The sequence below is a fragment of the Choloepus didactylus genome, chromosome 8 (assembly GCF_015220235.1).
Source record: "Choloepus didactylus isolate mChoDid1 chromosome 8, mChoDid1.pri, whole genome shotgun sequence".
Taxonomy (NCBI): Eukaryota; Metazoa; Chordata; class Mammalia; order Pilosa; family Megalonychidae; genus Choloepus; species Choloepus didactylus.
In genome coordinates this window covers 80434158-80446504 of record NC_051314.1, presented here as the reverse complement: position 1 = coordinate 80446504, position 12347 = coordinate 80434158, and the positions used below count along the sequence as shown (strand labels likewise).

At 36.6% G+C, this 12347-nt stretch overlaps 1 protein-coding gene across 1 annotated transcript; it reads left to right on the top strand.

Annotated features, from left to right (window-relative positions):
* Positions 1-1334: 1334 nt before the first annotated feature.
* LOC119542770 (olfactory receptor 9K2-like) lies at positions 1335-2291 on the top strand. Its single transcript, XM_037847430.1, has one exon. It carries the CDS (start codon positions 1350-1352, stop codon positions 2289-2291), a length of 942 nt encoding a protein of 313 aa, XP_037703358.1. The 5' UTR covers positions 1335-1349.
* Positions 2292-12347: the final 10056 nt, after the last annotated feature.

Sequence of the window (12347 nt, the reverse complement as noted above, 5' to 3'; positions counted from 1 at the left end):
CAGCTCAGTCAGGATGGGTTGTAATCTTGTTACAAGAATCCTTTATAAGCAGAATTGAAATCCAGACAGATAGAGAGAAAGCCACAGGGAGCAGCCAAAAGCTGAAAGTCAGCAGAACTCGGAAAAGAAGGGAGAGGTCCAGAGAGGCTGCTATGTGTGTTGTCATATGTCAGAGGAATGAAGGACCAAGGATTGCCAGCAGCTAGGCCAGAACACCAGTCTTTGGGAAGGAAGCATTGCCTTGATGACACCTTGATTTGAACTTCTCCTAGCCTCAAACTGTGAGCCAATAAATTCCCCTTGTTTAAGCATTGCAATGAGGTAAACAGTAACCTTAATGATGAGAAAAATATTTCCCCATCTTTGATTCAAATATTCCTTATATCAAATGGATAATTATCTTACAAATTTGTCACTAATGGTGGCAAACCTCTTCTGCAGATTTTATTTGCATCTTAACATATAATTTGTAGGTACAGTTAAATATTTCTCTAGATTAGTATCATTAACTTTTTCCTACAAATGCAGTGATCACATTTTCTGAACTAAATATCAGTGAACCCATTGTCTGAAATATGACCTAACTATATCAGGAAAAGATCAGGACTGTTCTGGAAAACCTTCTATATATTGTGATTACTATGTTTTTACATATTACTTGTCAAAATTTTCTCTGTCTTTATGGCTCTCCTTCCTATTTAGCATGCTTAGTAGTAACATGCCTAAATATAAATATAAATATAAATATAAATATAAATACACACACAAAACTAGCTTGGGGTAAGTTAAATCAATATCAGTTATTTCATAGGAAACTGTAGGTGGGAAAAAAGGAGAATGAAAAAATTTACTCTTTAAGGTGAAATTAATTTCTAATACTCATATAATCTCATAGTCTGGCTGCAATGCAGTAGGTGGTATCATATGTGTTTAGTAACTGAGTAAGTGATTGGATGAGCACACATTATTCTGGAAAAAACAATAATCTCAAAATAATGATTTCCTGGTTATCAGGCACTGGCTGGTATGGTGTCAGATAATATAATGTAATTTGATTAATAAAATTGGTAAATATAAATATAATAAAGGAAATTTACTGCTAAAAACACTGCCAAATATCACAAATATGGTGTGAATTTGGTAAGTTTTATGAGGCCTGCTTATTTTCTCAAAAAATCTCCAATTTCTAGTGAAACAAATCATACCTGTCTAACTAAATTAGGTGGCAAAAATGAGATAATAAAAATTTCAATATCTCATGTGAAAGACCAGGATATTTTATGATATCAAGAAGAAGGTAGAAAGTTAACTTTTTAACCTTGTCTTCTGCCTCTTAGCAGATTCTTCCCATGGGTGACAAGGGAGCAGACAACCACTCAGATGTAACTGACTTCATTCTTGCAGGCTTCAAGATTCGTCCAGAGTTCCACAGCCTCCTCTTCCTACTCTTCCTGCTGATCTATGGCATGGTCCTTTTGGGGAATGTTAGCATGATGGCAATCATTGTGAGTGACTCCCAGCTGAACACACCAATGTATTTCTTTCTAGGCAATCTCTCCTTCATTGACCTCTCCTACTCCACTGTCATTGCACCTAAGGCCATGACCAACTTCCTGTCTGAGAAAAAGACGGTGTCCTTTGCAGGTTGTGTTGCCCAGTTGTTCCTTTTTGTCCTCTTCATTGTGACAGAGGGGTTTGTGCTGGCAGCCATGGCCTATGATCGCTTCGTTGCCATTTGCAATCCTCTTCTTTATAGTGTCCAAATGTCAAGACACCTCTGCACTCAGCTGGTTGCTGGTTCCTATTTCTGTGGCTGGGTCAGTTCCATCCTCCAAGTCAGCATAACATTCTCAGTGTCTTTCTGTGCATCCCGAGTCATTGATCATTTCTACTGTGATTCTTACCAGATTGAGAAGATTTCCTGTTCTAGTCACTTTGTCAATAAGATGGTATCTCTTAGTTTGGCTGCCTTTATTATTTTGCCCACAATAGTTATTATTGTAGTATCTTATGTATATATTGTGTCCACAGTCCTGAAGATCTGCTCTAGTGAAGGGAGGAAGAAAGCCTTCTCCACTTGCAGTTCCCACCTGGGGGTTGTGAGTTTGCTCTATGGGACTGTCTCTTTTGTATATCTCACACCTCCAAGCAATCCTGAAGTTCGTAAAATGGCTTCAGTATTTTACATATTGGTCACACCCATGTTAAACCCTCTGATTTACTCTCTAAGAAACAAAGATGTCAAACAAGCCTTGAGAAAAATCCTGTGGAAGAAAAAAGCTTTATCCTAACTCCACTTTCTTGTGCTTTTCTCAGAATTGGCTCATTGATTTTCTCACACTTATTTGCTCTTAATGTGAAATCAAGCTTGATTCACATAAGAATCCCTTCATTCTCTGTTCCATAGATGAGTTATTTTCATCAAAGGAGTAGTACCAATGATATGTCATTCACTCTTCCTTAAGAGCAGTGTTAGATCTGAATATCTTGCGTATCCATAAAAATTTGCAGCCATCCCACAACAGAAATTTACTCATCATTCCTTCCAGTTTTCATTTTATGGTAGTGGGAAAAGGAGGGTTTAATTTTAATTCAATATTAATTTTTTTCCTCTGGGGCTTTTGGGATGGTATACAGAAGAATAATTTTCATAGGATGTTAAACTCATAATGCATAATCTCTAAAGATGTGAGTGTCAGATCCCAGAAAAGAATCTAACATACAGGAGGAATTTCTGACCCAGGGGCCCTGCAGCTTATCTCATAGAAACCAGATGTGCCATAAAATATGGGTTGAAGGCAGTTTTAGAAATTCCAGTCATGGTGGTGCTTCAATCCCCAAAAAGGTGAATAAAGCAAGATCAGATATGTGCATAAGATAAAACAACCATAGGCATGCAGAAAAGGCCTGCTGCCTGCACATAGATAGTATACCTGCACTTCAAAGAAGAGTAGTGAGTTAGAACCCTAGCAATCAATTAACTCAAGAGTTGATAAGCCCACACCCAATCAGGGCACAGGACTCCACTCAGCAGACACCCTTCCCTCCCAACCCCCTTCCCTCCCAATGTGGTTTTTTTCTTTAAAAATGCTGCTCTCAGAGAGCTGGAGCCATTTTCTTTCTTTTCACTGGCTCCCACCTGCTTTCTTCTTCTAATAAATCTTAAACTTTCTACTTAAAACTTTGACTTACTGCATTGTGTGGATTCTTGAATGACTGACCTAACAGTGAGGAAGCACCAATCAAAGGCAGGATGATTTTTGAGTTGCTATATTGAATTCTCTCATAAAACTTATTCATGGTGACTGGAGTCCTGGTCCATAATCCTTGAATAAAAACCATAGTCTGACATCTTTTTAAATTTTTTGGTCTGTGCCATCATGAGTTCATGGAACAACTCAATAAATCATTGGTGTTTAAATATCTTATTGTTATTTAATTTTTAGTATTGATCACCATTGATTTGCTATCATACAAAAGATATATAGAAAAATACTCTGTTTCCAATATTCTAAAAACTGGATACCACAAAGGGAAAGTCTTTGGTACTGATACTATCTTGGGGGGACAAAATTTGCATTAGATGTCCCCACACACTTTCACCAATTTGTACTTGATTGTTTCATTTTCCTTGATAACTGATATTTATATGCAGATTTATTTAATTATTCTGTAATATCATGTAATATCTTGTGATCTTGTAATATCTTGTGATCTTGTGGTTTTCCTAATATTTGTTATATTGCTGCTCCACTTTAATGAAGGTATTTTATGTTTTTGGAGTAGTATTTTTGTTGACAGGATACTAAAAATGTCCTGATTCAGACATGTGCCTTCAAATGTGAATTCATAGATACTTCAAATCTCCAAATACGATAAAATCAGCATAAAATGTTGCTAAAGAAAAGCATCAAATGTGCTGTATTGTATCTTAATTAATATCATAATTGTGTATTATGAGTTGTAAATTGTAATGGTGAAGGGAACATGCAGAAATGAGAGAATATTGCAGAAGGTGTTGTGCTGCTTAATGTGTCTTCACTTACTTCCAAAATACTAGAGTATATTAATATAGTTGACAAAAGTTTTGAAAGATCTCAGTAATCATAGAAGGTATACAAATCCTGGCAGAGGTTAGAAAAGGAGGAGAAGAATAGAGAGACAAAGATTGGTAGAGCAGAGTCCTTTTGTACTTAATATACTATTAATAAAAATAGATTTCTCTAATTCTTACTTATTCCAAGTTAGAAAATTCCTCAACCAAAGACAACTTCAATATATATATATTTTTTTCAGAGAAAAATCTTTGGCACTATTCTGAATGTGGCTCTTGAATAGAAAATGGATTTCTTCTTTACTTACCAATAAGAAATCAATTTGTATTATTTTACTACCTCTGAACTTCCACTACCAATATCCTTTTTCAGTTTGTTTAATTAAGTATATATCACAGGTTTATTTTTTTGTAAAACATTGAGAATTACCTTGGCTAATGTAAGCAAGAAAAATTTATTGGAAGGCCATGTGTAGCACCCTAAATCGAAAGAAAAGTTAGGGACAAACCATGCAATCAGGAATCAAGTCATCCAAGAACTGAGGGGCAGAAACTGTAGAGGAGTCTGCTGGTAGAATCCATTTTCATTGAATGCTATGCCCAGAGCATGAGAACACTGAGCATTTTCAAAAATGCTTTTTTTTCTTTTTTCTTGTAAATTCAAATTCTGATAGAGAGTATCATGTAGGCCGCATTTTGGGTATGTATCTGTCCCTTTCCTAGGAGATGGGTAGACCCTTGATGATAGCCTTCTCTAATTGGAAAGCATTGAATCTTCCAAAAGTTAGTGGCACACCTATTAGAAGAGCTAATATTTAAAAACTGACACCACCAAATGCTGCCAAGGCATTTGTGCTCCTAGGTATTTATCCAACTGACATGAAATTTTATGTTCATACAAACACACCAGTAAATGTTTATAGTTTTGTTTATAATCACCAAAAACTGTAAGTAGTCAAAATGTTCTTCAATAAGTGAGTAGATAAACAAACTGGTATATCCACACAATGGAATACTGTTTAGTGATAGAAATAACACACTTTTAATTCATGCAACAACATGAATAATTCCTAAATGCTTTTTAATCATTGAAAGTAGGATTCCATTCATATGACATTCTGGAAAAGGCAAAACTATAAGGAAGGAAAGCAGATTAGTGATTTCTAGGAGTTTGAGGAGTGTAGGGAGTGTTTGGAAGAAGCCCAGGACATTTTTAAGGTGGTGAAACTAATTTTTATAGTACTGTAGGTATGGACAAATGCATGCAAAGCACTCTGCCTTTGCCAAAGCCCACAGAGTTTCACTGCATAAAGACTAAACCTTAATGTATACAAATTTTTAGAAAATCACCTAGAAGGTCAAGGGAACACAGCGAATACAGAGTGTGACTAAATAGTAAACTGTATTACAAATGTATGATATAACCTCACTAAAGAAGTTGGGGAAAAAAGGTACTCAATTAAATAACTTTGGAAAATTTCTTTTTTTACTGGAAATTCTGAGGTTAAATATACAAGGGACAATGCACAAACACTGTACTGTAAATGGTAAAGTTCATACAGGGTACAAGTTTACTATTATAAAACTGCTGTTATTAAACAAATAAATAAATGAGTGGTGAGTGGTGGAGAGCAAGGATCTCACTGTTGGACTGGGACGTTAGAGATAAGCAAGGAGGGAAAACTAGAATGAACCTTGTGGTATGGGATTAGAGATGGATATATGCAGAAATAATTATAGATACATGTGTATACACATATCTGCTTTCTAGTTCTGCCTGTTGAGAGTGTCTAGAAACAATAATAACTTCCCAGGAGCAACAAGCACACCCAGCAACCAGATCTTGCTTTCTAATATCATTCTCTAATAAAAAAGGAACCAGGAATTCTTGAAGAAATGGCTGATTCTAGGACTGGGGCAAGGAACATACAAGATGTGAGCCTGAAGCATTTTGTAGTACCAGGAAGTAAGAAAGTCTTTATGAAACAAACAGATGGGGGCATTTTGAAGGGATACAGGCACCAATTTGAAAGAGCACCCAATGGCCAAAGCTGGGAAAATTTGAGCAATGAAATAAAGAATGTAGAATTGGATTATAGCCCAAGATATAAAATAAATCTCCATGAGTCCATAATAATGTAATTAATGATTGAATAAATAAATGGAAGAGGAGACACAAATATCCTGTACAGAAGAATTCCAAACAACTTATACAGGTAATCTGTCTCAAGGAGGTGGAATTTAAATCTCCATACTCTTGTATGTGGGCTGGTCTCAATGAATTGTTTGTAAAGAATAGAGTATGGAAGGTTTGGGAGTTAACTTTATAATGGATAAACCTGATAAACACTATCACAGCCAGTTGTTCAAAATTAATATCATCAGGGATGTCATGTTGACAGCAGGTACCTGTTGATATGACAAGATGAGAATGGCACTTCACCTTTGTGTTCTTCCTCCCCAAACCCATATCCCCAGGTTAGCTATGAGAAAAACATCAGATAAAATCAAATTGAGAGACATTCTATGAACACCTGATCAGTGCTGCTCAAAATTGTCAAGATCATGAAAAGCAAGAAAAGTCAGAGGTTGTCACAACCAAGAGGAGCCTAAGGAGACTGCTGGTTTATATATTTTTGTCCCCCAGAAAAGGCCATATTCTTTAATGTATTCTTGTGGGGGCAGATGTATTAGTGTGGATTGGGTTGGAACCTATTGGTTCATTGTCCATGGAGATGTGACCCACCCAACTGTAGGTAATAACTCTGATTGGATAATTACCATGGAGGCGTGGCCCCACACATTCAGCATGGGCCTTGTTTAGTTTACTGGAGCACTATACAAGCTCAGATGGAAGGAGCTCATAGTGAGCTGGAGCTGAGAGACATTTTGAAGACAGCTGTTTGGAAGCTGATGCAGACATTCTGGAGAATGCCGTTTTGAATTGCAACCTGGAAGCAGGCAGATGCCAACCACATGCCTTCCCAGCTAACAGAGGTTTCCTGGATGCCAATGGCCTTTCTCCAGTGAAGGTACCCTTTGTTGATGGACACTTTATGGCCTTAAGACCGTAACTGTGTAACCAAATAAACCCCCTTAATAAAAGCCAATACATTTCTGGTGTTTTGCAAAAGGGCAGCATTAGCAAACTAGAACAGAGACATAAGATATAAATGTAATATAGTACACTGGATGGAGCCAGGAAAAAACTACTGAAATCTGAATAAAGTGTGGAGTTTAGTTAGTAGTCATGTACCAATATTGCTTCCTTAGTTGTGACAAGTGTTCCACTGTAATGAAAGATGTTACCAGAGAAAACTTGGCAAGGGTCATGTGGAAACTTTCTGTACTCTCTTTGTAATTTTTTCCATAAATCTAAAACTATTTTAAAATAAAAAGTTTAGTTAACTAAAAAATAATGAGAATATTTTTAGGAAGGTGAAATTAACACCAGGAAAACTAAATATAAATTAAAATATCCACCTCAGTTGACTACATTGATTGCCAACCCCATCATGCCCATTCCCAGATATGTGTTTCTGTTTCTGACACCAAGCAACTCTTCTAGGGATGGTAAAAAACAAACAAACAATCAACCCTTTGTAAAAAAAGAAAGAAAACCAACTTGTGACTTACTGTATTCAGAATCAAGTCAGGATTTTTGGTTGATTTCTGTTTTTTCCCCTAATTCCATTATTTACCTGCTGTAATATTTTGCCATCTATGTAATGAATGGTAATTTTAGCTACACTCAACACAAACTGTATGCAATAGGAAAAAATGAGGCAAAAAATGACACAAAAAGGAATGAAAATTAGTAACTACTTCTATCTTTATTTTTGAAACTGAGCACAGCGCCATGGCCTGACTTTGTCCAGCTTTGTTTGGTGGAGTGACAACATTTGGAGGAGGGGTCTCAGCCACTTGTGGAAATTGCTTACTGTGTTCATAAATGTCCAATGTTCCATGTGTCCAATATAGCATTCATTAACATTTACCACTGGGTGTCATATAAAAGGAACATCGTAGGTAATCTTTAGAGCTCCAAACTTTTCCCTACTCTATTTTATGCCACCTACTCTTTAAACATTGATATTCAGAATTAATAACCCCAGTCTATCCCATAATCCAATTTTCAGCTATCGGCCTGTGGAATTTAAGATAACCAGATGGGTGTACAACAATTAATTCAAAATGGATCAAGAACTTAAATATAGGAGATAAAATCATAAAACTCTTAAAAGATAACACAAGGGCACATCTTCATGATCTTGGATTCTGTAATAGATTCTGAGATATAACACCAAAAGTACAAGCAACAAAAGAAAAAAAATGATATATTTGACTATATTAAAATTAGAAACTTTTGTGCATTGAATGACATTACCAAGAAAGTGAAAAGACAACCTACAGAATGGGAGAAAAGAGTTGCAAATCATATGTTGGATAAAGGTTTAATATAGAGAATATATAAAGAACTTTTACAACTCAACAACACAAAGACAAGCAACCCATTTGATAAGCATATGAAAAGATGCTTGATAGCATTTAGCCGTTAGGGAAGTGTAAATCAAAATCACAATGAGGTACTACTTTACACCCACAAGGATGGCAATTACTAAAAAACAGAAAATAGCAAGTGTTAGAGAGGATGCTAAGAAATTGGAACCCTCATGTGTTGTTAATGGGAATGTAAAATGGGGCAGCCACTGTGGAAAGCAGTATGGCAGTTCCTCAAAAAGTTAAATATAGAATTATTGAATTACCATATGACCTGGCAATTTCTCTCTTAGGTAAATATCCAAAGAAATTGAAAACACGGACTCAAACAGACACTTATATGCCAATGTTCATAGCAGCATTATTCACAATAGCTAAAAAGAATGAACAACCCAATTGTCCATCAACAGATGGATGGATAAATAAAACTTGGTACATGCACACAACAGAATATTATTAGGCTGTAAAGAGCAGTGAAGTTCTGACACATGGTGTAATTTGAAAATATTATGAGTGAAAAAAAAAGCAGGGCACATAAGGGCCAATACTGTATGATTCCACTTACATGAAATATCTAGAAATAGCAAATCCATAGAGACAAAGTAGACTAGAGGTTACCAAATTCAGATCTATTCTGTTTGGAGTATGCTGCACTTCTTGGATCTGTAATTTTATGTCTTTCATAAGAGATGGGAAATTTTCAGTGATTATTTCCTCTATTATTGCTTCTGCCCCTTTCCCTTCTCTTCTCCTTCTGGGATACCCATGACATGTACATTCATGTGCTTCATGTTGTCATTCAATTCCCTGAGACATTCCTCATATTTTTGCCTGCTTTATTCCTGTCTGTTGTTTTCTGTGTAGGATTTCAGGTATCTTGTTCTCCAGTTCGTGAGTGTTTTATTCTGCCTCTTGGATTCTGCTCTTGTATATCTCCATCATGTTTTTCATCTCTTGTGTTGTGCCTTTCATTTCCATAGATTCTGCCAGTAGGTTTTTCAAACTTTTGATTTCTACCTTATGTTTGCCCAGTGTTTTCTTTATATCCTTCATCTCTTTTGCCATATCTTCCCTGAACTCATTGATTTGGTTTTTCATTTGATTTAGCATATTTCTTTGAAAAACTTTAATTGACTGTTTCATTAAAGTGAATCAATATCTCAACTGTATCTTGATTGAGGTGTATGTTTGTTCCTTTGACTGGACCATATCTCTGCCCTTCCCAGTGTAATTTGTAGTCCTCTACTGTCTAGGCATCTGGCTTCCCCAGTTACTCCAAACAGATTTTCCCAGACCAGAATGGGTTCAGGTCTCAGAATTGGGTCATATTCAGTTTCAAGTCTCCCTGAGGGTGTGTCTTAGAAATTGACAGAGTTTTCTGTGAGGTCTCCAGCCACTGTGCTTTTTGTAACCTGCCCAGCAGGTGATGCCTGTCAGCTTGTTGCTCCTGACTGGTGTAAAGAAATGTGGCCCCTTAAATTCTTGGCTTAGTTTGTTTCTGTTTTGACTGTTTTCCCCCAGGCCCTGGGGTCTGAGTTCTCAGGGAAGGGCAGACCCTTTTGCTGGGCCCCACCTCCTTCCTCTTGGGGAAGATATACCCCCTAGGGAGCTATCTTCTGCGTTTCAATAGTTTCTTTGTCTCTCTGACTCTGTCAACTCCACCTTTTTCTGGGTCAGATTACTGTGAAGTGAAAATGGCTGAGGCTTCACTGAGACATTCAGGTTGAGAGAAAGAAAAAGAGAAAGAAGGCCCCCCCTTCAGAGCCAGTCCATGGCCCCCAAATTTTGCCTGTCAATCAAATAGAGCACCTGGTCTTCTGGACACCCCCTCCTGGGGCACAGGTGTTTTCTGGTCTTTAAGTTCAGTCTCTGTATTTTTTTTCTTTTTGAAATTATTTTTTTTCCCTCTCTATCAGCCACACCTCCTCTCCCCTGGGAGCAACCTCAGGGTAGTTTACTGCTTGTCTATATTTGTAGCTTGTGTTCAGCAGTCCACATTTGTTAATTAAAACCTCAGTTGGAGCCACACTGAGCTATATTCGCTCACTCAGAGAATGCTGCTTTGTCCCCCAAGAAGGTCCTGCAGCTTAGCCTGCCATGGGGAGAGGGAGGCTCCTGGCATATTTCCAAAGTTTTTACTTACAGATTTTATGCTGCAATCTCAGCCTTTCCACTCAATCCAGGGTGGTGTATGATGTGTGGACAGTCAGGGTTGTCCCCCAGCAAGTGTTCAAGATTGTTTACTAGTTGTTCCTGGTTTATTCATTGTTCCAGGAGACTAACTAAATTTCACACCTCTCTATGCTACCATCTTAGCTCCTCCTCCTGATGCTATCATTTTTTAGTTAGTTGTATTAAGTCAGATACTTGAGGAGACAAAAGAATCTGGAAAGCAGGTTTGATTTTTCTTTTCTTGCAATCAGTTTACCTTAGGGGACTCTCAATGAGGTCTAGGGATGGGTTAAGGAAGGGCCAAGAGTATAGCAGAAGCACATAAACTGGGAGTGTGAATAGCTTGCTTATACAAATTATTTAAGTATGATATTAGCTGTAGTGTTTTTGTAGATAATAATATAGTCCTTACTATAGTCAAGGCAGTTTTCTATATGTGCAAAGTACATTAGTTTATTTATTCATTATAATCATATAGTGATAATCATCATTATTCTTATTATAAGGCAAAAAAAAATGATGGTAGGGAGAGTAAAAGGCTTGCCTTACATTATACAACTATTAAATGGTAGAGCTGGATTTCAAGTTTACACTAAATCACAAGGCTATACTGCCTCTGTATATTTCTTCCAAGAGCTTTCAAAGGATTCCTTTGTGTGGTAGAGTTCTTAGGCTTGGTATAACTGTGAATATTTTATGGCATCCTTGCACTTAAATGATAATTTACTTCCGAGTAAAATTTTAGGTGCTAAATTATTTTACTTAGACCTTTGAAAATACTACTTGACTTAATTATGTGAGGGTAACCTTAAAGAGATCAGATGGCAATATCATTCTTACTCCTTTTAAGAACCTCTCTTTCTTTCTGAAGACTTTTAGAATTTTTCTATATTTTTGATATCCTTAAATTTTACAATAATATTCCTCTGTTTTTTTTTGTCCCTTAAATATTGTGTTTAGTCTTCTGTGAGCCTTTTTTATTGAAGTTTTTCATGTATATAGTTTAAATTCTGGTAAATTCTGGATCAATATAGCTGTTTTTGAACATGTTTGCACCCATCTCTAGTCAGGAATAGAAACAATGAGATGGGCGGGGTTTCTCTAATTTCAAAAGTAACATCTATTTTTCTAAAGATGGTGCAATTTTTTTCTCAATTGTTTGTGGAAAAGAAAAGAACATGAAAAAGGTATTGAGAGCCTGAAAGTTCTTTCTTAGACAATGTTTGCTTAATCATGGTCTTTAACTCTTTGTTTCTGCCTTTATAATGACAATTAGGGAACAACAAAAGTCACCCAAACCTAAATAGGCTTGCAAGGCACCATGCCAAATGGAGCAGAAAAAAGTTATTCAGAAATTCATTAAATTTAAATCTTATTGCAAATTATTCTTTGCCTGAAAACAACATGAGCATAATAAATCCCAGTGGGGAGATTCTGGGCTCATTGGATAGGACTGATAATGGAGGACATTTTTGAGGTGTTGTTGCAATGTTACAACTTCAAGAGGAGAAGTTGTGCAAGCACTGGGGATTGGTAAGCATATTGCCTCTGTATGTATGGATCCAACTCAAATGTCCCAAGTGCTTTATAGACAATCATACAGGGATCAAGTGCTTCTGTC

Excerpts from the sequence above, each read along its gene's own strand:
- LOC119542770 (XM_037847430.1), top strand. The coding sequence starts at position 1,350 with ATGGGTGACAAGGGAGCAGACAACCACTCAGATGTAACTGACTTCATT.